General features: G+C 47.1%; 1 protein-coding gene across 1 annotated transcript in view; it reads right to left on the reverse strand.

Moving 5' to 3' along the window:
- Positions 1–320: 320 nt before the first annotated feature.
- cacna1ba (calcium channel, voltage-dependent, N type, alpha 1B subunit, a) overlaps positions 321–27,254 on the reverse strand; it is a 167,031-nt gene continuing 140,097 nt past the window's right edge. The window contains exons 37-50 of the mRNA XM_069183194.1: positions 26,747–26,838; positions 24,571–24,721; positions 24,033–24,160; positions 21,031–21,127; positions 18,502–18,607; positions 17,553–17,660; positions 15,794–15,909; positions 15,453–15,583; positions 14,790–14,925; positions 14,406–14,516; positions 9,507–9,542; positions 6,942–7,158; positions 6,135–6,367; positions 321–4,049 (exon numbers count right to left, since the gene is read on the reverse strand). Of these exons, the coding sequence (XP_069039295.1) occupies positions 3,513–4,049; positions 6,135–6,367; positions 6,942–7,158; positions 9,507–9,542; positions 14,406–14,516; positions 14,790–14,925; positions 15,453–15,583; positions 15,794–15,909; positions 17,553–17,660; positions 18,502–18,607; positions 21,031–21,127; positions 24,033–24,160; positions 24,571–24,721; positions 26,747–26,838 (2,199 nt within the window). The 3' untranslated portion in view covers positions 321–3,512. The remainder of the gene's footprint in view (positions 4,050–6,134; positions 6,368–6,941; positions 7,159–9,506; positions 9,543–14,405; positions 14,517–14,789; positions 14,926–15,452; positions 15,584–15,793; positions 15,910–17,552; positions 17,661–18,501; positions 18,608–21,030; positions 21,128–24,032; positions 24,161–24,570; positions 24,722–26,746; positions 26,839–27,254) is intronic.

Raw genomic sequence — 27,254 nt, forward strand, 5'->3', positions numbered from 1 at the left:
AGTGTTGGTGTGGGTTTTTTTCCTGAAGCTCCAGCTGCCTATAAAAGTCCAAAAGCATTCTGTACAATACAATACTGTAGGTTACTTGGCTTCTGGCAAAACTGGCCCCAGTGTGTCTGTGTGTGTCCTGCAATGGACTGGTGTCCCGTCCCGGGTGTACCCTGCCTTGCGACCTGGAATGGGAAAAACTGTTGGAAAATGGATAGATGGCAGACTAACAATTTTACCAACCATAAAAGGCCGTGAGAACAGTAATTCGATACCTTTCCAAGCAATAGCGATCAGCGACAGCCACGCTGAAATAAAGAATAGCAATGTGGTGTTTTTTCTAAGTTTTATTTAATTTTTAGTTCAAGGACTTCGCTTCATACAAAATGTAACTGTAGAAACAACTGCAGAATTCAAAGTCTGGCTGAAAAACAGAAATCAGGCAGCAAACTACTCAATCACAGGACCTTTTTATTTTGTAAAGTTAGTTCCAGTCGTGTTGCATGGATGGAACTTTCTAAAATCATTTCCAACACTGTTTTTTTTTTAATATAAAGTTTTGTTGTTACCTTTTTTCCACAAACCCCCAATTTATATCAAAGATCATTAAAAATTAACAACTGATGAATACATTGTATCAAAAAGTACGAAGCTAAACAATGTTTCTTTGTTTTCACATGCACATACTTTTAATATAACATGCAAACATTACTTATTCAAAGAGTACTGCCACGACTAAACTGGAACTGGTATGCAACCGATGGGCGCAGTTCAAAGTTTTGGCAACCGACTGGTAGGGATTTGGGGGAGATATGCTTGATCTGTTTTTTAAATACAGACGCTACATTAAAGATTAAAGACCTGCCATAGAAGAAGGTGAGCATATCTGGGCATTAGCCCCACTATGGCATTAAATAAGGATGCTCTGTGGCTACAAGAAAAGAAAGAATGCACAAGAATCTGAAGTATTTGTTCATTTTGTCAACTAGAAATAATTCCATACTCTACCCCACAGAAGACAATAAATCATTAAGTCGTCCTCTGAATTTCCAAGTACCCCTTGGTTGATATTACATTTAAGGGTACGCCCCAGAAACTGTGATTTTTTAATACATTTAAAACAAACACTATTTTTCTCTTTTCAGTTGTCAAAGTGGGTATATCTGATGCATGCATTTATCAGCGATAATATCAACTTGCCAAACGTCTCTCAAAATGTCCTGTTTTTTTTCCCTTATAGTATTTTATAATAATCATTGTGCCTTTATGCTTTATTTTTTGTTAGCTTTTTTTTAAAACTTTTCTATAAAACATTTGGTCACAATCATGCTGAAGCCTGAATCTGGAAAACCCAGCAGGTAAAGCTACAGAATGGATGAAGTTTATTTGAAGTGTTCTCGTGTTGCATAGCCCTACTTGACAATGGTCAACACCCTGCTTCAGGAAATGTACAGAGCCAGAGCCCTTCTGAGAGCTTGTGGTCACAGTGTCCCCTCCCTGGGGTCCCTCCCATCGTCCGGTCATGCGGAACGCCACGGGAACTGCCCAGAAAACTCCGAAAGGAGCAGGCCGGCCTCATGAGAGGCAGCAGCAGCGGTCAAGACTTACTGGGCCGTTACGCCCGTCCCCAGGGAACACCGCCACCTCCGGGGACAAAGATCACAGCCGCGCTCTCTCTGGGAGCGCCAGCTGATCGATCGATCGATCGATCGATCGATCGGAAAAACCGCCTTCGCCAGTCGTCTGCTTCGTGAAGAACGGGGTCCTCTTGCACGATAAGAAAGCTGGGAGCAAGGCAGGCACCCCCTCGCTGCGGCAAAGGGCGGGACTCCGGAGCGCCGCGATCGCCCCTGCGACTGGAGAGACGCTGGCAGCTCACAGCGAGAAGGAGTGACGGACGGAACCAGCACGGACAGTACTCCCCGACGGACAGCGTCACCGGACCTCGGCGTGGGCATCCGCGCCTGTGCGCGCCGGCATTGCGTCACAGAAAGGACAGACGGTGCAACGGTACATGGATGTGATGCACGAGGTGGGCAATAGCAGGGGAACCCTTTGGTGATGGAGAAACACCACAGACGTTTAACACAACATTCAACAGCAGGAGGAACAGTCTTGACCCTTCCTTGACCTTTGCTGAACCAGACTCTCATCAGGGATCTGTATTTCTCTGTCCCACCCACACTTCACCCAAAGTGCATGTGTATATATATATATTTCCACCTTTCTCTCATAGCAATATAACATTTAAATAAAAGGCAATAGCTAGCAATGCTTTCTCCAAGTATCCTCACAACAAAAATAAGTATACACCATACAGTATGTGTTCATATCCTCTGACAACCGAATTAAAGACTTGAACATGCAACTGTGTCAATAATGCCCCACTCCCTCCAGGCTCCACGGTGCAGCTTTTGCGCTGGGATTTTCGCGTCTTCCCCATTTCAAGTTTTATTTAAGTTTCAGTAAAAAACCCAAATGAAAACTCCCATGCCCCGCTCTCGTTTGCTCCCCTCCGTACCCCACAAGAGAAATCGTCTTTCAAGCTTCCTCTGAGCTCCACCAGGCGCCTCCAGGTCCCGCCCTGACTAACACCCCGGCCCTCCGCCAGCAATCCAGGCTGCGTGCGCTGAAGAAAGTGGTGGCATCGCCACGGTGAGATATTTAAAAGGTTAGGCACTTGGTATTGAACAACTGGAGCAGTCAGTAAGAAACAGTAGACCTGGCATGAAAGTGAGCTATGAGCCATTGACATAAAACACTTTGTTTTTTGTGTTTTGTTGTTTTTTTTATACAATTTACAAAAATGCACACAATGAAAAGATAAAAGTTCTACCACAGCTCGATATAAAACAAATAACATTTGGGCTCTTTTCTGTCCCCTCCTTCCTCGCGGTCACTCCGGCGGCGCTGCCGTGCAGGAAGGGGTGAGAGGGGAGGTGTGGCCGGCGTGCCTGGCGACGAGGGTTACAGAGAGTGAAATACTAACGGACCGAAGCGGAGAAGGACAGAGGACGCGGGAGTGCGTGGCCAGTGGGGGCGTGCTCCCCGGCAGAGTCCCGCGCCCACGCGCACGGCGGCGGAGGGGGTTTGGCATCTGTTCACCGCCGCTACGCCACCCAGCACGGAGAGCGGAAACGCGGTGCCTCTCTCGTGCTCGTTTCCACACCACCGCGGGCCTCTCGCCTTCAGTTCAACAAGACGCTGACGAATTCAACAACAGCACAGGCTGATACCCATTTACCATTTTGCCTTTTTTAAAATAAAATATTTATGCTCTTTGTATCTTAAAATCTGGAATGATTCTTTTCCACTTTTCTTCTCAAAAGGCGGTTTCTTTGTTTTTTATCTTCTCATCATCTGGCACTCTTCTCTTCCTCTTTGTTTAAAACAGATGCATACATACATACAACAACAGTGTTAACTACTGCTTTTGCAAAAGATGATAAAACTCATCAAAATTTTCCTAAAATGCATAAAAATCTGCAAGAACCTTGCAATCTTTGTCGTTGTTTAAAGCCATGCTAGCACCAATCATCCTCATCCGCCTCCTGGTAGTACTGGCGCCCCCTGGTGCCCGAGCCAGGCCCTGCGTTGACACCCAGGGCATAATGGTATCCATTGGGGACCCCCCGGGTCTGCAGCTGGGGTGGGGGCGGAAGGGACACCCCGTACGAGGCTGAAGTCCTGGGGGAGCGGTCAGCGTGGGCGGCCAGCGCGTCCTCCGGGAGGGCCCAGAACGGGCCGCTGCGATCGTCCCGGTAGCCCAGGTACGGGTCAGAGCCGATCCGGGTCACGGCCAGGTGGGCGCGGACCTGCGAGTCGCCCTCACCGCGCAGCAGGGCGTTGTGCTCCGACAGGCCGCGGCTCAGCCGGCCCGGGCAGAAGGAGGGCACGCCGGGCGTGGCGGCGCCGAAGTGGACGGGCGAGGAGTTGGCGGTCTTGTAGGCGACGCTGGGCCGGGGGGTGAGGGGGGTCTGGGGGAGCTGCCTGCGCCCTCGGCAGGGGGTGCTGTCGCCAGAGGTCAGCATCAGCGGGCTCCCCTTAGCTGAACCACTGCCCTAGATGAAAATTGGAACAGAGCGAATCAAAACAAAAACAATGATGAAGAAAGAAAAAGGGGGCGCACGTGGACAGGGGGCGCGAGAGGAGGAAGTGGAAACAGAGCAGAGTCGAGGAGGAGAGGGGCAGGAGCGGCGCAGACAGAGACAGAGACAGAAGCGCAGAGCGGCGGGACAGGAGGCACAGCAAGGCCACAGCCATGTAGGGACACGGGTTCGAGACACAGACAAACGGGAGATGGTGAAGAAGAAAATCGGAGACAAGAACAAATCTTCGTGAGTGCCTGTAACAGGCGCAAAGAGGAACAGCAGCGCTTCTGAACAGTGACACAGTGCAGTGCGAGCTGATCTGGTTTAGTTCTGCTGATGAAAACCACAGATCTCTTTTCACATCATGTACAGTAGCTGTGGTTTTCGCTCCTGGCTCTTGACAGACAGCAAATCCAGCAGGTTTTCTGGGTCCCTTTAAATCATCAACACCTTAAGACATGTGGAGAACACTTAGCAGTTTTTTTTTAAACTGTTAACTGGAGGAACACCGTAACAAAAAGAGCCGTGGGTGTCTGAAACCAGCTGCCCAGCTATACTGTTGAAGCCGATACCCTGAGTCTTTTAAAGAGACAGATGGATGAGATCCTCACATCGATGAACTAATCAGCAGCCAAAAGAGACAGATTGGCCAAACGATCTCCTCTCGTTTGTAAACATTCTTAAGTTCATTTTGTCTTCGTTTGGTCCTGTTAAGCTTCTAGTGATTTAAAGAGGCCCAGGAAACGCGCTGGTCCGTGTTGGCATGAGCACCAGGGCGGCAGACCCTTGCCTTACAGCACAGGAATGTACAGGAATGAGGCAACACTCTGCTGTGTTCAGACAAACTCATGTTTGTCCACGTGTATCATCAGGCAGAAGATCAGCCAGTTTCTCTGATGACTTGCAGAGGTCAACAGGCTCAGGCACTAAAACTTTAACAACCTACGTAACACTTCAAAGACAAATCAAAACTCAGCAGAACACCCCTTGCAAAACCTTTGACTCATGTTTAAAATTTTAAATGTGAAAAGGATTTCAAATATTAATATTAAAGCAGCATTTTAATAACACATTTGAACACTTGTGAAACGAGCAGAACACTTCTGTGATAATGTCTATATTCTAAAGATCAAAATGTATTGTCTCTCTTTTATATGTTTTCTCTTTTGCATCTCAATTTGCATGCTCAAGATGGTGGTTTCAATCAAGCACAACTCTTCAATATAGCATGTGCAGTATATTATTTTGATACCGTAATCTCATTAACCTGAAGCCCGGAACATACCCAACGCACATACACAGACGAACAAGATATTTGCAAACACACAAATCACCACACACCATCACACACAGGCTGGGAGACTGAATCAAGTACACCCGCCCAGGGAGACAGAAATCCTGCGAATTTCCACTAGCTGTGTAGATTTACCCTGGGCCTCCCAAACCCCAGAGCTCTTACAGATCTCTACAATCACTGCTGCAGGAAAGCTCCTAGTCAGGGCTACAGGGAGAGAGGGCTGTGAAGGATTACAGGTTGCATTTCATTTTGAAGTGCTGTCTGCAGCAGTCGTTTCCATCTGTTGTAGCTCAAGCAGACGGACACTAACCTATTCTGTCCCACTGCAGCTTCTCAGCACGAGCAACTGGCTCTTACTAAAGAGCAAAATCTTTACTGGGAACCATGCAAGATTAACGTCGTCCTTCAGAACAACGTCAAAACAGACCAGGCGATTAAGGAGCCCAGTAAACCCAGCCATGATACCTTTCACTTCTGTGGACTGACAAAACCATACTGGAATAACAGTCTAGAGTTGGGCAGCATCTTGCAATAAAAATCCCCTGATTTTTATTTGTATAGAGTCCGTTAACATTTGAACGGACCTGGACAGATCCAGCAGTGGCTCAAGGTCAGGTCAAGCTTGAGGCTCTGACCGATGACGCTCAAGGGAGGGCTGTTCTCAAGGAGCTGGCAGCTGCCCCGCCCCGCCTCTCGGCCTGGGGGCCTGAGGGCGGAGGTCCCTGCCCTGTACCCCCCCTCTCGGAGGGGTACCTCACCTGCTTGTTGAGGCCGGACTCGCGGGTGTCGACGGGCGAGGTGGAGCGGCTGGCGGTGTTCGATTTGGTCTGAGAGTGGTCGCGGCTGCCGTAGCGGTCGCAGGAGTAGTACCGCTGCTTCTCCGAGGACGAGGAGTGGTGCTTCCTCTCGTGGGACCGGCCCCGGTCCTGCCTCCTGTCCCGCGACGTGGCCTCCCCCAGCGGGACGGCAGAGCCCGGATCTCCTGGCGTGCCTAAACCCCCCCAGTCCCAGAAACACAACCGCTCAGATAGAGAACGAAAAGGGTCGGAACCCAATTTTTACTTTACTTTTACTTTACTTTACTGTCTGATTTCCAGCTCCAGATGCCTGTACTGCGAAAACTGGACCATACTCACAGGACTCATGGGAACTGTCCTAACCAGGGGGACATCTGTAAGCGTGCTCTCATTGTTGTCTTCATAGACCACAGGACATTACAAGAACCATTCATATCACTTTGTGTTTCAGGGCTCTGCTACTGGTTCCTAATCAAAGACTCGCAGGGACCACAGTGGGTTAGGCTCCTCTTTTTCTGCAGCTACTGTTTCACCTGGGTAACAAAACCTGGATCCACCTGGTACTTCAGACTAATGCCAGCTGTCAGAGCCGACATGAAAGATACAGTACCTCCCTGAACAAGAACCACAGCTGACAGCTTGGCTTCACCTTGAGAAATACCCGATTTATCTGTCCAAAAGCACATGCTCCTATATGGAAGGTGCAGCAAAAACGGATCGAGTGCACATTTAAGAGCAATATCATCTTAATAAGTGCAAATGCATAACCTGCGTTGCTGTGGGTCTGGCCACTGGGAGACCTGTCCAGAGAGTGCTGCTTCCTGTCCTTCTCCCGGCGCCGGTGACAGCGGTGGTGGTGATGGTGATGGTGGGGCCGGTCGGGCCCCGGGCGGTCCAGAGCGTAATCAGGCAGGTGCACCTCTGGGGGGCGCTGCGGAGCCAGCGTGGACACAGAGCGCTTCATGGGGCTTGTGTCAGGAATGGGCTGCAGAGAGGGGAGGTAAGGCAAAAGCAGCAACAGACAAGGACCAGTTAAAGGCCTCAAAGACGACTTTTCTTGCAAGACTGTGAAGCAAATTTACTCACAAATCAGTTTCTTAAAACACTACCAGACACTTCAGAGACAGAAAACACCTGCAGTCTTCAGGCCTGAGTGTTCGAAAGGGCTCATCTGGGCCTCTGACAGAGTGCGTCTGCTTGAAATGAAACAAATGGCTCTAGGTTCTGTAGGCTCTTGTCTCTCCCCTACTAAAAACTCACCTTATTCTGATAAACAGGTAACCTTTCTTAAAATCTAACGTCCTCTATGACATAGGTTTGTTCATTGGTCGAGACACTGTATGTGTACTTCCACAGGGACCGACTAAATTAACGTATGAATCACTTTCAGTAGAAATAAACTTGGTGAATTTTGCCTTATGTTTATGGTATGTTACTAGAGGTTGAAAGCTCATGTGCTTTTTCTACTAGTTTAGTGGACAGGCTGACTGTCTCCCTCCACTGGACACTGAGAACACTGTCAAGGAGATAAAAATTATCTCTTTTTCTTTCCTGTCTGCAATGTTCTTTCTTGCTTCTGCATTTGTGTAGAAATCCAAAACAACTGATGAATTTAATTTTTCTCAAGTTACACACATGGTAGAGCACTGGGTGTGCCTGGATGGTGTTTTGCATTTAGTGTGTGAAGGTGACATTAGCCCCCACTTAGCACGGCAGCAGGGAGGAGCACCTAGTTCAAGTGTCTAGCGCCTCACACATGCAGAAAGTTGCGAATCTAGTGCTGACAAAGATACGAGCCCACCTCCCACCTCCTCCTCGCCTGATCACACTTCTCCAGGCAGATCAGCGCATAACTTTTAACAGTACGTTAATGGCACCAGCTGAACATCATCAAAGCCAAATGATGAGTTTCATCTATCCTAGATTGCAGAATAGGCAACTTGCTCTTTACAAAATGAAAGCCTGGGAAGACACCTGGCTGTCACATCTTAAATGCACTTGGATTTGTTTTTGGTGGAGAGACATGAAATACCCACTCTGTTAATCTCCAGCTGGAGACAGGTGTGTATCATTAAACATGCTGAAGACCAATCACCCCAGAAAGCACCATCAAAACAGGCTTTGAAGAACAGGTGAATCATAACAAGGTCAGTTCACAGACAGGCAATCAGACACCCATATTAGCGTGCTGCAGATGTGTACTTACACCAGACCACTTCTATGAATAAATATCAACATACAGTATATACACAGTGTAAATATATCTGTATCGTTATATATTTATTTTTTATGTTGTATTGCATTTATTGTATATATTTAGATGCAATACTATGTATTATTGCAGCACATGTTTTGGGGTGCTGTAAAATAGTTTGAACTGAACAAAAACATCTGGCGAGGCCTGAAGAAATCAACACCTCTATTGTTTGTGTTCAAACTTCACTGCAGAAGACGTACAGGTAGGAGTACTGAAGGGAAGAATTAAAAGACACAAGGTGGGACAAAGCACTGACTTAACAGGCTTAAATGAAGATGTTTAGTGTATTTAAGATAAATACCTGGACAACTCAACATTGTTCTCAAAATAAAGAAACACTCCCTGGACACTCAGGTGCAAAAGAAAAAAATACTTCAAATTCAGGGATAGATCCAAAGTTTCTCATGCCTCCTAATGACATAATGAAATATGTCCATTAACCTGGACGTGTCCCTCACAAAGCAGGTGCTCCAGATGCTATACCCCACTTCAAATTCTGCCTTGATCAGAAAGAAGAGATTCCCAAATTCTTGCACAGCGCCAGTTTTTCTTTTCATAAACAAAGGGCTTTTGAGGTAAGACTTCAGTAGGAAGGAGCAGGTTGCTGATGGCACACAGGAGAGATGATGAGCAGGAGGCACAACAACAACAAAGCGTCACTGGACAGACAGGCACGGACAGACAGCACAGCGCAGCGTGGCTGCGAACATGCTGTACACACTCATCTAGGCATGAGGAACTTGGAACTTTTTCCGAAAAGATTCTGCAATATGTTCAAGCAAGTGCTGACTATATTTGGAAAGTCCACATTTATTTTCAAATACGTGACCCAGCACAAGCCCAGGCTAGAAAGGGAGTGTACTGTGAGGCAATCAGAAGGGTAAATATGAAGTCAGTAAGGCACCAACACGAAGCTCAACCAAGCCTCTGTGCAGACGGGCAGGTTTTCCCAAGAGACACCACTGGCCTAGTCATGCCTCCTGCACAGAGAGAGGGTTGATCCCAACAAAAGGAAACCAGAAAGAAAGTGAGCAATGAACACAGTGATATATGATACTGGGAACAGCTGTACATACTGCTAGGTACGTCCTCGGAGTTCGAGAATGGCCCCGCTGCGATACGGCACACAGGTGGAGGCGAGCCACAGAGCAGCCATGTGCCCAGGCGCCAGGCAGGTAGGCAGAGGAAGGATGAGGGAAGAGAGCACCAGGGAGGAGAGGGCAGGAGACAAGAGAGGAGAGTAGAGGAGATGAAGAAGACCTCAGCAGAGAGGAAGAGGAGGGAAGGAGAGGGCAGGAGGTGAAGAGGACAAGAGCGGAGAGGAAGAGGAGGGAAGGAGATGGCAGAGAGGAGGGAGTATGGGGTAAGGAGGTGAAGGGCAGGAGAGGGAAGAGGGGAAACAGGAGGACAAGGAGCAAAGCAAGACAAGACAGGAACCACATCATTAGACACATGAGTAACTAACACAGCTGGAGATCACAGAGAAAACAGCATGACACAGTGAGGCTCTCTGAAGAACATGAGTAATGACTGCACATAGCACTGCGCTGCTGGTGACAAGAGCAGATGAAAGTAAAGGGGGGAAAAAAAATCAAGAAAATATTTGATAACGAGAAAAATGTGTTTTTCTCTAGAGAGGGAAGCCCTTTTTCACAGAAAGAGCAGTCATGCTCTCCGGGTTCTCAGATCTCCAGAAGGGAGGAATACCACAGACTTTGTAACAACAGCAATTTATTGAAATTCAGCTCCCAGTTATGCAGGGGAATATTCAACACCTTTTCACGTAAAAAATGTCAATTAATTCAATTGTAAAATCACAGATTTTAGGTGGATTGTGCTCAATCGATGCAACTTCTAGGTCAGAGAGCTTGCTGATTCCAAACTGAATACGAGTTTCATTGATTTAAAACAGTAAAATTGCAAAATCAGGCAGGCAGGGTAGGGTACAAGATCACCTGTCAAATCTGTGTTCAGGATATGCATACAACACCAAAATCTTAATGCATTTGCATGGCTGCCCACACACATTAAGTGGCAAGAGTTGGGGGTTGTTTTCATTTATCAATGTGACGTCCCATTCCTCTGCTTGCATATAGTTCCAGAATTAGACATTTCTCTCAAAGGATGCCCACAAAATGCAGAATTTGTTAACAGGGTATGTTTTTCAACAGAGATCAGTAATTCAGATTAGTGAACAAAGAAAGAGAAATCTCTCGTCCACATTTCTTTCATCAGACCACAGCCTCAGCCTGCACACACACCACACAAGGAGGAATTGTCCAGAAAGATATCTGGGCCTTGTCTTATTTTTACAAATCTGGAAAGAGGCCAGTGAATGCAAAACCACTCTCCTGAGCAATGCAGTCACACGTACAGTTTCTCATTATTAGCAGGTGTTGAAATCGCTCAGCCAGTCTCAAATTCCCCCTTGTCGCTCTGTCACAGTTTAAAGGGATTGAGGTGGGTTTAAGTCTCAAGATTACTTATTGGAAATGAAAGGCATTTCTTTTCTCTTTGTGTTGCACAGTTTTTTTGGGAAGGTAATGGGCTCCTTTGATGGACTGGGCAGTGCGGAGTGTCACATGTCAGACACACAAAGAGCATCCTGCATGAGCTTGGACTTCCAGATACAAATCCTGCTGTTGGCCGCACAGGGAAAAGGAAATTAAGGGTATGAAAAAAAATCAAAGACACAGACAGTCTCCTTCAGCATGAAACAGATAGGAGATCTGTCAGATCATATGCAGCGTAGCCTTGTAATGCTATAATGTCAATACCCAACATAATTCTTATGTTTCACTGACCGTTGCAACGTTTGGATAAAAAGCTTATGTTTAAGAAAAAATGAATGCATTATGGAACAAGGACAAATAATTTTTTCAACGTGTTAGAAGACAGCTACAAAAGTAAAAAGTGCAGAGACATCTCTCAGGAGGTTGAGTTAATCCTTGTCAGTGTAAAACCCTTCCAAACCCTCTGTCACTGAACGTGCTGCTCCATTTCCCAGGATGCCTTTCAATGCTTCAGAAGAGTGGTCCAGATTCACACAGCTCAGCCTGACCAACACATGTTAAACACGTTAGTCCAGAACTACCCACGGCTGGATTTGGAGGCCCACAGGTTCATTTGGTTTCTTTTCCTTCTGAGCCTCTAATGATTTAATTGAATCTATGAATCCATGAATACTTAATCACTCTTAACAGCTTAACAACTATTTCTTTAATCCCCGAGGAGTTCAGAATCGCTGTAAGATCTGGGGGCCTGTTGCTGTCCAGCACTACCACTGAGGAGCCCTGTTCCAGTACATAAGTGTGTCCCAAAACCCGGTCAAGTGCTAAAATCAGGGGGAATGCACACAGCCAGAGACGCGTGATCTCGCTTAATTCTTCAGAAACATAAAGACACAGAGGGGAGAATGCTGGAGCATGAGGTGGGTGGCCTCCCCCTGCTTGTCCGGAGAGCAGCAGGGAGTCTCCTCCTTGACAATGTGGGCTCCCACAGGAGAGGGCTGGGTTTTGGGATGGGAGATTAACCCTCCGACAGTCCCAACCCACCGCGGGCTCAATCTGCCGTGCCAACACACTAGCCCGCTCTGAAAGGAAGCACGATAAAAGCTAAGCGGAAAGAGTGGAGTGCCGGTCCACCTTTGAAACCTGTAATCTAGAAATCTTTAATTAAATTAAAAGGATTTTTTTCTGAAATGGTAGGTTTAAGTTTGGACCTAAAATTGGATGCTCTCCAGCATTAGTCAGATTTAATAGACCTGCTTCTTAGCCCTGGAAGAGAATATCACTGTGCAGAGTGGCTTTTTGGAACAATGTAGCTGTATTCTTATTAACTGCCAGAATGATTTATTTCTTTTTCTAGGCTCTTTTGGGTTCTACCTTTGTTTCTTAAGCACAAAGCCTCGGTGCCTCCATTGAGTTTTCTTTTTGAAGCACAGCTAATCCCTAAGATAGCGTGCGCGCGTTTTATTTTGAGATAGCCAAACGAAACTGGATCATGTGCTTGTCGTATCTCCTGCAAGCTCCTCACATGCTGGAGCTATACAGTAACTACGCAGGAAGTTGCAGAGATCGCCCTGTCACTGGGTGCCAAGAGGGTCCTGGCCAAATAATCCCAGCGTTGCTATCGGCGACGCTCAGCTAACCAGGCGCCATGCTTTGGGGAGTCCCCGTCTCAGTTGGACCTTATGAAGATTTGACTTTCCACAAGCAGCAGTTACTGTTAGCCGAATGCTCGTGTCCTGATCATCTGGCTCCAGGGCAGACGGCTTCAAAATGACACATGGAAAAGGGAAAGCAGAGAGAGAGAGAGCAGGCATACGAGTCCCTTCAACTCTGAGCGCTGGACAGGACGCAGTCCGAGCTCACACAGCCAGCCTGGGGCTGAGCTTGTCCGTTCACTCCGCTCTGCCCTGGGTCGGCATTGCAGAGCAGAAGGCTGATCCCTCATTTCCTCAGGCTGCCGTGCCTCCCCTGGGCTTGTGTGATCACTGAAGAGCCCAAGAAGCTCATCGCCCCAGGTTCCTCTCTCCACTGCAGTTTATTAGAATAAAAGAGGCCTGCTCACTTAGCAAAGGCCAGGGCATGCGCCGAGACTGGATCTCAGCTCCTACAGCCCGTTCAGCTCTGCCACGCTGGGTCCCTAAGCAGTGTGCATGCAGTGAAGAGTTCTCCCTGAAAGAGGGCAGCGTGCTGTTTCTCCCTTCCCCTGCTGCTTGCTGTGCTGAGATCAGGCTCTTAACGCTATGCCTGTACCTACTGAACATGCACCAGGAGTACAGTGTTTACACACAATGTGGTGTTTGATGCAGAAGAACGTCTACGCAGAAGAATAAGTCTAAAAAATAAAAATAAGTAATTCTGGATTTGTGAATGGAGGCAGTGATAAATCAAGTGAATAATAATATTAATAATAATAATATTTTCAGTGTTACTCAACCTTGTGATGCCAGGATATCTTCCTAAATTGTCACAAACTTTAAAGAGTCAAAATTTTAAAATTCAGGACATTTTCTCCTGCTTTTTAATTACTATTCATATAACCTTCAGAGTATAAGGCCAAAATGCAAATGCTATCTGGGAATTACAAAACACCTACACTGCAGCTCCCTTTAAAATCTAAAAAACTGGAACCCACCTTGCTCTGTACAGACAAGAAGACAGTGGCCTGACCTGGGAATGTTTTGACTATCTTTTAACTACCCTACCACTTGAATGTTATTTACATGCCAAAAACCACTAACAACAGTACATACATTCTAGTCAATTATTTTTCTAATAAAAATTATCTTTGAAATGCTATGCAAATGTGAAATATATCACTTAAACTTAGAGGTATCACCTTTAGAAGGCCACTGTTGTCAATTCTTGTGATTCAATCAGATCAATACTTCTTACAAATACAAGCAGGCACAAATGCATATATACATTAATGAAAAAACAGACAAAATTTAATACTAATGGGTAATGCTTGGAATCTATCAGATTAATAAAAATGCTTATACAAATTCCAGGCAAAGCACCATTTTTTAAAAATAATTATAATTAGACAGTAGTCTATTAGACAGTAGTGTTATTTTCCAGAAATGTCCTCTGTCCAGCAATGACATTGCTGTTGAAAAAAACCTGAGGGTCATTTGCAATTCTAATTAAAGGACACATTTGAATCGGTCATCAGCAGATTTACACACAAAGTTAAATTGCATCCTTATTCCCTCCTGTGAAGTTTGGCAAGCTGTACATACTCATTGAGGCACTCAATCACGACCTGATCGCTAAATCTGCTAATAAAAAAACCTCTGCCTTGTATGACTGAAGTTTTAAGCACTTTGATCACAAGAGAGGGCTTTAACTCTTAATACTTCAGTTCCCTCACCACCATTCAGGTACAGAACACACACAGCAGAGACGTGTGCGAACAGGTGCCTCCTCGAGCAGGAGGTGAAGACAGGGAGAGTTGTGCTGGTGTACCTGCATCTCCGCGTTCAGCCTGGGCATCGACGCCGCTCTGCCCTGGCTCTCCAGGCCTGGCTGGCTCTCTCCATTGGCACTGTGGTCCATCTTCTTCATCTCCACCGCCTCCTGAGACACACGGCACGCGGATCAGATCAAGACCATGGCCGCCGCCCACCCCCGGCGCATTTTCACAACATCCCAGGAAATTACCACTGGTGATGAGGTGGTGATGTCTTACAAAGCTGTTCCTTTTGATGAAAGGTGCACACAGAAAGCCCTCACTTGCACCCCGCTCCCCCCCCCAAAAAAACAAGATGAAAGCAAGACTGGAGTGACAAAATGGACAAATTGGTGTGACAGGCGTTACTGAAGCTGCCTGGCGGGAGTCAGGCAGGGTACCTGAGCTCTGGTTGTGTTGGGGATGTCCTCAGACTGCCCCCTCTGAACCGGCCGCTTCTTGTTCAGCTGGAACACTTCCTGTGCCTTCTCCGTGACCCAGGAAGGAGATTCTTTGACAGCGGTGTCCTGGCCTGGCCTGGATGAGTGCACACACACACAGATGCCCAGCAGGTCAGCATGCGGAGTGGCTCTTCCCAGCTGCTACACACTGCACACACACTACACTGACCACAGCACCTGCACTTTAACTGTGAAGATTTACATATTTGCTAGTGGAAGGACAATGATGCTTTACAAAGGTGTTCTTTTCGACAAAAGGTGCTCACAGTTAGCCTAAGAAATATTTTTTACATTATGTGCAACCTGCTCTTCTGGTTCCTCTATTTTCTTGGGAATTAATGCTACTTACAAATTGTGAAAGAGAGCACATAGGGACCCATATCCCACAGGTATGACCTGATGATGTCAGGATAAGAGCAAGACAAAACTGTACAAGCTTCAAAAGCACAAGCTGCCAGGGTGGAGCAGGGCGGGGCAGGGAGTGGCACAGCGGGGCAGGGAGGGGCACGGCAGGGCGGGGCAGGGTGCGATATTGCATAGTGTGGCGGGGCAGGGTGGAACAGGGTGTGGTGTGGCAGTGCGGGGCGGTCCCCCTGTACTCACAAGGCGCCCCCGTTGTTGAGGGAGGTGGTGCTGGCGGGCTGCGGGGGCGGCTTGGTGTTGTTCATGGGCGGCAGCTGGTCCCGCATCAGGGTGAGAGGCAGCATGGGCTTGAAGAGCTCGCTCACCTTGTTCTGAAATGGAGGAACAGACAAGCTAAGAGCCAGAGCACAGAACATTCCGCACTCTCGGCATCGAGCATCCAGGCAATGCCCAGGAGCAAGGCTCCACGACGCGCTGCGGAGAGCGGAGAGCGGACCGGCCGCTCTGGATTCCACTCTTCCCCTGGCAGGAATCCCACTGGGGCTCAGGGAGCTCAATCTCAGCAGAGCGAAGCCCTTTACCTTTGGCAGCCCGCCCGCTGTCTGCTGCTGCTGCTGGAGCCGTTTGCTGCGGTTCAGCTTGTAGTAGTCGAAGATCATCAGAGCGGCGTACACCTTCCCCACCGTCAGCTCGTTAGCTACAGGGGGAAAAACACACGACACGTCGCAAACTGCGCCCTTCCCCTGCGAGAGCTCAGAGCTCCAGGTGTAACAGTAAACCGATTCTGTATGCCTTACCCTTCCATGCACAGTAGCCCCTGACTGGTGTTCACTGTGTGGACGTGAGCTCAATGTTCTTCTGAAACTATGTTTCTAAGCGTCTATGTTTTCAACTATGAAACTGTTACAGAAAAGGCACGACAATACTGGAATTAGCTACCGTCAAAATGAGATGGGCCAACTTGCCTCCTCTCATTTGCAATAATTCTTACGTTCTCAACACACTCCACACAGAAAGCCTTGCAGTCCAGAATCTAACCCAGATGTGGAGGCAACAATGCTAAACACTATGCTACAATGCTACCTACAACCCTGACCAATCATATAAATGATATCGGCTTGTTAATTTTCTTCCATCCATTTTGTTTACTGAGGGGGAGCCAGAGCCTGTCACGTCAAACAACGCACTTGGCAGGGTACGCCCTGGACAGGACGCCACTCCATCGCAGCGCACACACCAACACAGACACACACTCACACCATGGTCAATTTTTCCAGAAGCCAATTAATGTACCAGTGTGGCTATGGACTGTGGAAGAGGACAGGAGGAAGGAGGAAAGCCACATGAAAATAGGGAGTACACACAAACTCCACACAGACAGCACAACAGGTCTAGAATTGAACCCTGGGCCCCAGTGCAGTGCAGCAGCATTGCTAACGACTGCCCCCCCATGCATCCCACTTGTGTTTTCGTTTTGCTTATTTTGCAAAAACAGAGATGCACTTACTAAAACTGTTTTTGTCAATAAACAACGTCAAAACAATGTCAACAAAAACAGAGGCAGAGAACATGGCCCAAGTGGCTCAGCTGCCTCAGTTGTGCAGTGACGTCAGGCGGTGTTGCAACAAGTGGAGCTTTTTCACGCTTGGAGAGGCCCAGATGGTGCAAGCGAGGTTCCCTCTGCAGGCCCGGCCGAAATCAGCCAAGCTGTGCTGTCCTGGGGACGGGGGCTCCGCCCCAGAGAGCCAGTTAGGGCAGCAGGCCATCGAGATCGGCTGCAGACGCAGCCACAGCCATGCTTGAGCAACGCTGCAGACAGCTCCACTGTGACAGAATCCATCACAGCAGGCTGCCCCACTGTAGAGCTGACTAATTAAGGGCTGCGATGCAAGCTAAACTATGTAGTGCTTGCAAAGTTAAAAACGGAACATATAAATACCGTACGCACGACGGATCTTAACTGGCCAGTTAAAATGCTTTTTGGTTTAGTACTAAATATGAAGCTTCTAATCCAAAAGAAGAATGTTCTCAGAACATCAGACCCAAAACAAAGCTGGTTGCTCTCAGATCGCAGATCATAATATTGTGTATATTATATTACTGTGAAAACAAGTCTACTGCTATTAATACAAGTCTCACAAAGTGCTTTGATTGCTCAAGAGACTGATAGTGTTGGATCAAAGTTATATTACATCTGAACATTTTAAATGACTAAATACAGTCAGAACTGAAAGTGGAATTTTGAAGCAGTGTTTTTTCAGGCATTTAACCCTAGTACAGCCTTGTGATCCAGAAACCAAACACACGACCGTTACAACAGCACATCCTCTGTATCCTTACGCCTGTGTGGAGTCACCAGCAGGTCCATGGTCTTCTGAGAGAGGTTTGGCCAGACGGTGGCGATCTCCTTCTTCAGTTCAGCATCACACAGCTGCTGCTGAATGACCCCTGAGGAGACATGAGGGACTGTCACCCCTCTCCTGGCTCACACTCCTCCTAGTTCCTGTAAAAGTCTTCTCTGGGAAGCAGCGTCCATTAGTGCTCAACAGGAAGTGGATAGTTAACTGAAGATAATCTAACAGAAGGAGCCTAGGAGGAAATAGCAAGTTTTTCCAGGCCTTACAGGGATAATCCTCTCAAGGTCCCGGAAAGAGACATTCAGGAAAGAAAAGAGTTTCACAGGAAGTCTGGAACACTCACAGTTCCCACGTGTCATTAGGAGAGGAAAGCCTGAGTGCTCAGGCTGCAACTCACACTGTACTAAGGCACTGCTCAAACACAGCAGGCCCGAGCTTCACAATTTTAATGGGTCCAATGGGAATGGATCATAGCAGGGCAAGGTAATTAAAAAAGCAGGATTAACAGTATACAGTGAATAAAAAAACAGGTGCCCAAACATCAAGCACTGAATAGATGAATGAGAATAACGCATGCCCAGGTGCCTCAATGCACTGTGGCATTTTAAATCTGTGCAGCCAGTGCTCATCTGGGGCACAGGAAGCCTCTCTGTGGTAGCAGTGCTTGCCTGCTGTTGGCTTGTCTCTGGGATCTGGAAGCAGAGTCGTGTATCAGGGCTGGAGCTCTCGGTCCAGCCCTGATACACGACTCTCAGGCTGAAAGCAGAAGGCTGCCCAGGTGTCCCCTGGTCTCCTGCACTCTGTGTACGGTGCCAATGCCTTGCTTTAGAGCAGTGGCTCTTAACCTGGGGTGCACACCCCCAGGGGGAACGAAATACTCTTTCTGGGGTGCAAGACAGGCCAGATTCTTTTAGAAGGTAAATCTCTCCTACCTGAGCCCAGTTTGATTTCCAGCGCCGTGCGGATCAGCGCCATCAGCGTGGAGGTGAAGTGCACGGTGTTGTCCTCGGCGATGGGCATGTTCATTTTCACCAGGCGCTGGGCAGGGGGTGGGAAGACGGCAGCGTTAGTGAGCCCGGCGCCTCTCTCTCTCCGAGCATCACTTCCACACAGCTCCTGGGCCAACGTTTTGAGTGCTGATTCACAAGGCAAACTGCCTAAACTCTGTCGCCACAATGGTACTGTAGCTCAACATACCTCATTCTGTCAGTTATTGAATAGTCTACCAGATTAATTGAGGAGAACATCTTTTTTTTTGCCACCACCTGCTTTTAAGGTGTCATCTTCTTTAACAAACAGATATTTCTATTCAGAAAGTCCGAATTTATTATTTTCTTTGTACTGCATCTTCTTACTGATTGGACAGTTTTATGTTTTAATAAATGAGGATGTGTCATCGGATTGCCTAATTAGGCCACTTTTCTGAAACGGAGAAAAGAGACTTTTGCAAAAATGTCTATCACACCCCACTATCCTCTACAGTGCACGACGGGTGCCTCTGCAGCACACCTGCACAGGGTCTAACCTGCAGCTATTCTCCGACGCGCCCGGTTTCAGAGCGACCGCCCGAGATTCCTAAACGGGCGAGTCCTTTGCCAACACTCAAAAGGTTTCCCTCTCAGCGCAAAACAAAATAAAGAAATGGAAACGGGCACAAGAACGGGAAAGATCACTTTCAACGTAAACAGCGACTTACTGAGTCATTGTGAGCTCGTTGGAGAGTGACAGGGGGTCAGAGAGAAAGAAAGAACGCACATGGCAATTAACAAGCAGATGACACCTGGAAGGGCCCAGCCCTGTGCACCACTGCCACTAATCTAGAACTACAAGCGCCAGTCCTGGCGCCCACAGGCTGCCCTGCAGCAGAGTCGGGGCAGCTGCACATCACAGACCAATTTTACCTGGACACATAAATGATTTATTTATGCCCAGTAAACTCTGGAGGTAGCCAAAACAAACCCCGTACACACCTTCCTCAGAAAAAAGGGGGGGGTCTGCCAAGATATTAGTCTTTTTTCATGCTGCCACAACTCTGCAGGCACACAGGAGCTAAGAAAGACTCTGCGTCACATGGTATGTCTATAAATTAACACCCTTCTAAGTTAGGGTGGGAGTTAAGAGCTCACAAGACTGCAGGACATGGGTCTTTTTTTTACACTACGCATTCTGCCTGAAGTCAGACTTCATGGAATGAGAAGACATAAAACAGTGCTTTCTCCTGCAGTGTTTCAGTGCGATGTACTTAGATCTACAGCTGTGTACATATAGTATAGAGTACCAATATTGGTATTTTAAGTAACTGCATTGATATGCTTTACTCAGCTGTTTAGCAGTGCAGTGCAGTATGGGTAGTAGCAGTGGCGCCCCCTGCTGGAGTGGGGAGCAGAGTCGGGCCCCCCCGAGCACAGACAGCAGCACACAGACACCCCGCTGTCACTGGCGTTTGTGCACGTTGGGGGGGAAGTGTCAAGCAGACAGGAGAGGAGCAGGGTGCCGAGGCCGATCGAGGAGCACGCACGCACAGACACACAGCCAGCAAGGAGCACACCACAGGCGGTACAGCTGCAGCAGCAACAGCTACACAAGCCAGGGAAGCCATGATTGTCACAGGGGAACATCACTGAACAAGGACAGCAGGGGCAAGATGAAAGGTCACCCATCAGTCAACCAAAAAAATAGCTTTTGCCAAAAGTCAGTACAGCAGAAGGAGAGAGAAAGACGATAACACACCAGACACAAACACCTACACCGGAGACAGTAAACGCACAACAGCAGGAGGTAATAAATATTTCTAGAACAGCAAAAAAAAAAAGGAAACATGCCGTGCTTCACTGCACAGCTACATTTATTGATTTCTGCTTTAATTTAAGATTTAAATCAGGGAATGCAGCCAGACTAGTGTCACTAATTTCAACCTCAGTGCAACCCTGTTAGGTCAGAGACAGGCACTTAAACTTGATGAATTTGTGGAGCTACTAACGAAGCATAGACAGCTCGTTAATTTACAACACTGGCTGCAAATGACTGTTGCTCATCGCAACAGGAGGCTGTTAGATACATAAACCAGACAGGAAAAGGTGTAAAACTGTCCTTGGCCTGCCTCTAAATTTAAATAAAAAAGATTTAGCTTTGAAACGCTTTCCATTCTCCCTGTATTTCAGAAGGAAATGGTTTAGTGACGAAAGAGTCAGTTCAAGCCCAGCTTCTGTGCTCCCAGGGAAAGAGCTCATGTTTTCTGTGCTCGTTTAAAATGTCTAGCTGAATACCCACCTAACTGGATATGTTATTGTACTGCAGCCTTAAGGTCAGACTATTCAAAGCCAAGTGCAGTGGAGTGCGGAGACAGGTTCACTGTACACCACCAGTAGAAAAGTGTGAAAACACTGGCATGGCAGAGCACAGAGCTAGGCCAGCCGACAAAGAAAGAGAGACAAAGTGGCAGTCCGCCGTTCTCTGGCTACCTTGTAGGCGACTCTCGCTGGACATTTCTTTCCCAGACCTAAAGGTGGGGACATGTGGAGCAGCATCTCATACATATCAAGATATGCGATGCGGCCACTTGAGGAGAGGAGGGAAAAACAGCAAAGGCAAAAGGAATAAATCAAAAACCATGACGATGGGGGTTGAGAAAGAGCAAGAAACAAAAGGACAAACAGGAGGACGACACAAACAAAACAGAAATCTTTTGTTATTTAGATTTCCAAGAGAGGTGTGAAGCCAGATGCCATTTCTGCCCAGACAGCAGAAGGTCTGGGAGCAGAGATGGATCTCTGCCTGGCTGCTATTCTGAAGCTGTCCTGTTCCCTGCCAGAAAACAGGGAGCTCTCAACAAGGAGTATGGAGCACAGAGCACAGTGGTGGGAAAATGAGTGCGTTGTGTCGAGGATGCCTCCTCCGTCATGCTGAGAGACATCTGCAGGTAACCATGTGGAGCTGGGAGAACAAGGCTTTCGACGCGGTCGCCTGGTTTCTTAACAAAACGCCCGGAAAAGCACCACGCCCTGCAGCGCTCCTGCAGGCATCTTAAAACGGGGCACCGGATCTTTGGATTCGGATCAACCCCCACAACATCTCTAGACAAAAGGTGAACAAACAGATCTGTTCTTTCTGCCAAATCAATAAAGCCAAATGCAGGAGTTATCATCTTACGGTCTGAGAGATGCTCACAGGGATTAAAACTGAAGGCGCGGTAAACCATTGCAGCGAGATCCACCTAATTCTTTCGGACCTCAGTGTGAACTCTGTTATCCCCTTTGGGCGACACATTAGCCTGAAGGCTTTGCTCCAGCTCCAGCTCCAGCATGGTGCCCCACAAGCCTGTTGTTAGACGGGCGGGGAGAGTATGGGCGAGCCACTCATTCACTCTTGCACAGCCAGTCAGGGCTCTGGTCAGTAGTCTGGAGAAGCTGGGAGAATCGATGTCTGGGTTGCAAACCTTATAGGCCACCCTATTAGGGCACTTCTTTCCTAAGCCAAGGGGAGGCGAGATAACACGCAACAAATTGTACATATCCTTATACAGAATCCGGCCGCTGAAAAGAGAACAACCGAGTTTAGAACATGAATATCAAGACAGACTCAGAAGTACACAGACTGGACCGGGTGAGAGGGGAAGGCCAACCGACATCACCTGTACCCCCCCCCATCCACTCACACTGAAGTTTCGCAGCGTTCAGAAAAGACACTTTCTAAAAAAGCAGAGAGCATCACAGAGGTGCGTAATTCTGCGCTCTGTAACAACCTGCTTTACCTCTCTCCTCGGCTCTTGGGTGATGGCCACCAAGGAGAGCACACAGTCCTACTGGCCTCACAAGACCCTCAGTTCTGCTGTGTTGCAGATGATCCACAATGCCACTCGACCATTGCAGAATCATTGCAGAATCATTGCAACGTTGCAGCATGCACCACCAGCCAAAGACCTCTGCTGTCAGAACAGGTTAATTTAAATTGCTCTACCACACTACTCCAAGGCGGACGGAAATGAGTTGTTATCCTTCCACATTTATCAGGAATGGGGTATCAAAGTAGCCGACTCATTTCCTGCAGAACTTAATGAGGCTCGTTAATAATTAGTCATTAATGACTATTTGTCCTGCAGTGTGCAGTATAAATACTTCATGGAGTCCCGCCAGCCCTGATCATGCCTAAGTGTGAAGAGACGACAGCAGTTGAACGTGTGAGCAGTTGAACTGCAGAAGGATGATCAAAGCTCTTTGATCTTTTTAGTTCCTATTGACACTAGGCAGTGCCCAGCTCATATTCCTGAACCACAAACACGTGCTCCAGCATACATATCTGTTATGCTATAAATGGTTTCTGTATGTCAGAACAGGTACAAGTTAATAAATCAAAAGAACGAGTCTCTTCACTGTGTCCGAAACGCACAGAGATACAGCCCAGCCACTCCAGGGACATATATCCAGTGAGAAATGTCAAGAACTGTATTTTACAGATGACCAGTATGGGGGGGGGTTCTGTCCTCTCTTTTCTGCTAGCAATGAGTAGTTTTTCTGTTGTAATGAGGCCTTGTCACACAGTTTTCAGAAGGCATGTTCAAAATGTGCTGCATACAGTTATTGTTTTTTCTATGCAATCTGCAGCTTCAGTTCTGTGACTGAAATGCAGAAGTCAAGGAGATTTATAGACGTTTCATTTTTAATAAACCATTCCCTGCTGACTGGAACGTCTTGGCACTCAGACTGCATCTGAGCTAACCACGTCTGAAGCACTGACATCCTCATGACAGGATGGCTCATTTCCAGTCTGGTGCTTCTGCATTTAAAAAAAACAAGGTTAAAAATAATTTTTATATGTTGTTATGGGCAGGATATGATTGATTTTTATTCTCGTATCTTGGATTTGTGTGAGGGGACGCTGGAAACGCAGAGTAAATGATGCAGTGAGCAATACTATTAGCCTCTACCGGACCTCATCGCCACTGTTCTCTGCTGAGATGTGCCCCGAGGCAGGAAGAGATTCACCAATATCCCAGAGCAGACGGATCAGGACAGTGCGCCCTGTCTGCATCTCTAACCACAAAGCAAAGGTTCAGGGGAAAAGCCTGACCCTGCCAGTTTAAAGCAATATCTGAATTAATAAAACACAAAACCGAATTGGACTGAATTCCTTGTCTCACTTTTGGACAGTTTAATTATTGTTGTGTTTTTTTTCTCTCAGATCAGCCTTCATTTTTTATGTACTCAGCTTTTTATTTAATTTTAATCTACTATTCCCCTGGAGCTCTGTTTTTAAAAAAGAGTCCGCTTCTTGTTTCCACAGAGCTACTGTAGATGAAAAACACTGTAAGGTAATAAAATGTACACATTTCTGCTAACGTTAGGTTGTCCAAACATGAGAACCGAACGCAGGTATTTTTCCGGTCATCGTTCAGTAGCAGTTGAGAAGTAGTTTTAGAAAATGCTGGAATAGTGAACCTTGCACCAGGTGAAGGAAGGACACATACCAGGCTGCTGGGTCGTACTCTGCCCAGACGCGGATGAACTCATCCAGGTGATGAGGCCCCAGTATTGAAGAGTCTCGGGTCAGATACTCAAAGTTGTCCATAATGACGGCCACAAAGAGATTGAGCATCTGATGGAGAGGACAAAGTGTCAGGCTCACGCCCGAAAAGCAAACCCCAAGAGTATGCAGGCAGTCACACACCAGCTCTCAGTGGGGAGTTGAGCAGAGTGATGAAGCCAGGTCAGAGATGGGGATTATTAGGAGGCCATAACTGGTAAAGACCAGGGGGAAATTCGGCCAGGGCATCGGGGTAACACCCCTACTCTTTTTTTACACACTATTAGCAAAGAGCATAAAAATCATTCTACAGCTTTCTCATACCTTTAGATCAAATGGAAGAACTAAATACTAAGTGAACTACAATCCTCATGTCTTGCAGTAAGACTCTGCAGCTGGTAACACGACATGCAGAGCGACACCTGGCCGCGCCTTTGCCGGCGGGGCGGGAGAGAGGGGCTGTCGGGAAAGGCGGCGCTCACCAGGAAGGAGCAGAGGAAGATGAAGGAGACGAAGTAGAAGTAGGCGAAGTTGCTGCCACACTCCTTCCCAGTGGAGCCGGAGCGCTCGTCGCAGTGCCGGTTGCTCAGGCAGGACAGCATGATCTCGTGCCAGGCCTCCCCCGTGGCGCTCCTGGGGAAGCAGGGGGGAAGGCGTCAGGGCGCGCGGGCCGAGGGGCAGCGTCAGACACGGGCCCCCCCCGGTGACGACCGGGCTCCAGCAGCCCGTCCAGCACCAGCGGGAGGCCGAAGCTGCCGCGCATCACCATCTCCACGAGCGGCATCTCGAGGGTTAACGCCGCTTCGACAGTGTCCTTGCTCACGTGGGATCCCACCCAGAAACGGAGTCCTGATAAGGGGCTGCAATGACTCTTTAATGATGCGATATGCTTTAAAATGGCCATGGTGAACCTATCCTGCAGTCCAAAAGACAGCCTGCATACAAAACTAGGTTTTAACCCCAGTGTGTACGTTACAGTACATCTGCTTTTCCTCACAGCTTTATCTCAGCGGGTCTCTCTAACCTTTATGATCATGAAATCAATATCTTTGCTTCTAAAATGTCGCCATTGGAGGCTGAGGCTTTCAGCATCTCCACTAATGGCAGGTCAAAGGTTAACTCGATTTAAAAAGCAGGATTGCCGAGTCCCATAAATCTGAAGTGGCAAAGAGAAACACAAGAAGGTCCTGCATGTCCTGCTTAGCTTGAGAACTATCAAGTCCTTAGTGTCAGTGCACGTCACTTCATTGCTTTTAATTCTTAATTTCCTTTCTTTTAAAGTCCTTTTAATTCTAGTCAGGGTTTTCTAAATAAAAGCTTGGCTTTTTGGCTGAATTGCACTTTTAGGGAAATATTAAATATTAGGACAATGTTAAAGTTATCTCCACAGGGCACCATTGCGCTCAAACACAAAGAGGTTAATTTCCCACCATTTCCTTCTCACTCATTCACTGCGGAGTGGAGCAAATAGCTAATTCCATTTGAAATCAAGGACCACAACTGTGCCTTGGTTATGCAATAATTAAAGACTGACCGTTAAACCCTTTGCAACAGAAGAAAGTAATTTCAAGTGTCAGTTCACCTCTGCTGTCATCAAGCCAGCAAAAGATACCAGCTGGCTTCACCAAGCGACAATCTGACCCCCGACTCCAGTGACGTGCTCATGAGATAAAGAAAGCATGGTGTGACAACGACATCACAGCGCACAGGACCTCCAGCCCCAGCAGCTGACAAGTAAATGAGCTGAAAGGTCATCTGGATTCTACCCTCACAGAAGGCAAAAAGCGCTCTTTTTTACTGATTTTTCTACAGCTGCAGAACAGAACCACGAAAAAGTGACATTTCAAAACGCAAGCTCTCCTGCCAGAAAAGAGGAACTGTGATGTAAGAGTGCCCTGGCATCAGTACTGCCCCTACTGCACTGAAAAAGCAAGGGAATGGATCCCCTGAGGGAATTCAATTAGTCGTCCACTGCAGCCTGGGGAGAAACGTACAACATTTTGTCTAGGACAACCTGCACAATCTTAACAAGCAACAGATATTTCCAGCTTAACCACTTCAGGAGCACATCAGTTAAAGCCATGGGCAGGAGAATCAGGGCAAACATACGATGAACATGAGAAAACATGACAAAATAGATCTGACGAACCCTCTGTGTAAAGAATATCCTACTGATTACTGTTTCAAAAGCACTTACCCATACGGATTTATAAAGATCCACATTATTAGCTGTTAAATGCATTGATTATGTCTTACTGGTGGTGTGGGTTTAAACAAAAACTACAAGTGCAGTGCTTCGTTTGAGACGCAAATTTAGGAGCATTTGTTGGTATACTACTGAGTTTAAACTCAGTTTTTTTGTTAACTCATTCAGCAAGTTCCTTGTTTTTACATCAACATTCAAAACCTAAAGGCTAAATATCTGGATCATTTGAAATTTTAAAGAGCTGAGAAACCATACATGAACCTTTGGACTTGAGTGCAGGCTGCAAAGGAACTCGTAAAGTTAAAGGTTCCACACTGAAAGGCGGAAAGAAAAGACAACAGATTTTTGCCATTTGCTCACACGTGCAGAAGGCTCAGTTGCCTGAGCATGTTTCCTCTTTCTAATTCTCAGTGTGGAATTAATCTTTGCCTGTTCCCTGTCATTTAGTTTACCTGAACAGAAGTATCAGAGCTTGGAAGAAGGTACGGAAATTGTTGTGCCGATTGATGGCTGTATCGTCTTGCAGGTCAATGTTTCCAAAAACCTGGAAAACAAGGAGGAGTCTGTTAGGAACCCGAACTCATTGTAGACCCTGGGCTGAATCCCAGAGTACACAGTGTGGTAAAACTGCAGGCCGGAGCCGAAGACTGCAGAGAACGTCTCCGAATACTTCCTGCCGACGTGACGTTAATCCACTATGAAGTGTTTATCATTTATTAATTAAGCCCTCAAGCTTAGATACATCTGGAAAGTGCATTTCTGCTCCCTAGGCATAATTCAAGGGCGATTACGTAATCACGTGAATACAAAGATTTCTTCACAAATCATGTTGACTTTACACAATATTACTATAAATTACAAACAGCATCATCAATTAGCATCATTCTGTGATTAATCAGCCTCCAAACAGTGTGATTTATTCATCCATCACTGATATTAGGTTCATGACGTATTGCATTT

The sequence above is a fragment of the Lepisosteus oculatus genome, chromosome 24 (genome assembly GCF_040954835.1).
Source record: "Lepisosteus oculatus isolate fLepOcu1 chromosome 24, fLepOcu1.hap2, whole genome shotgun sequence".
NCBI classification, from domain to species: Eukaryota; Metazoa; Chordata; class Actinopteri; order Semionotiformes; family Lepisosteidae; genus Lepisosteus; species Lepisosteus oculatus.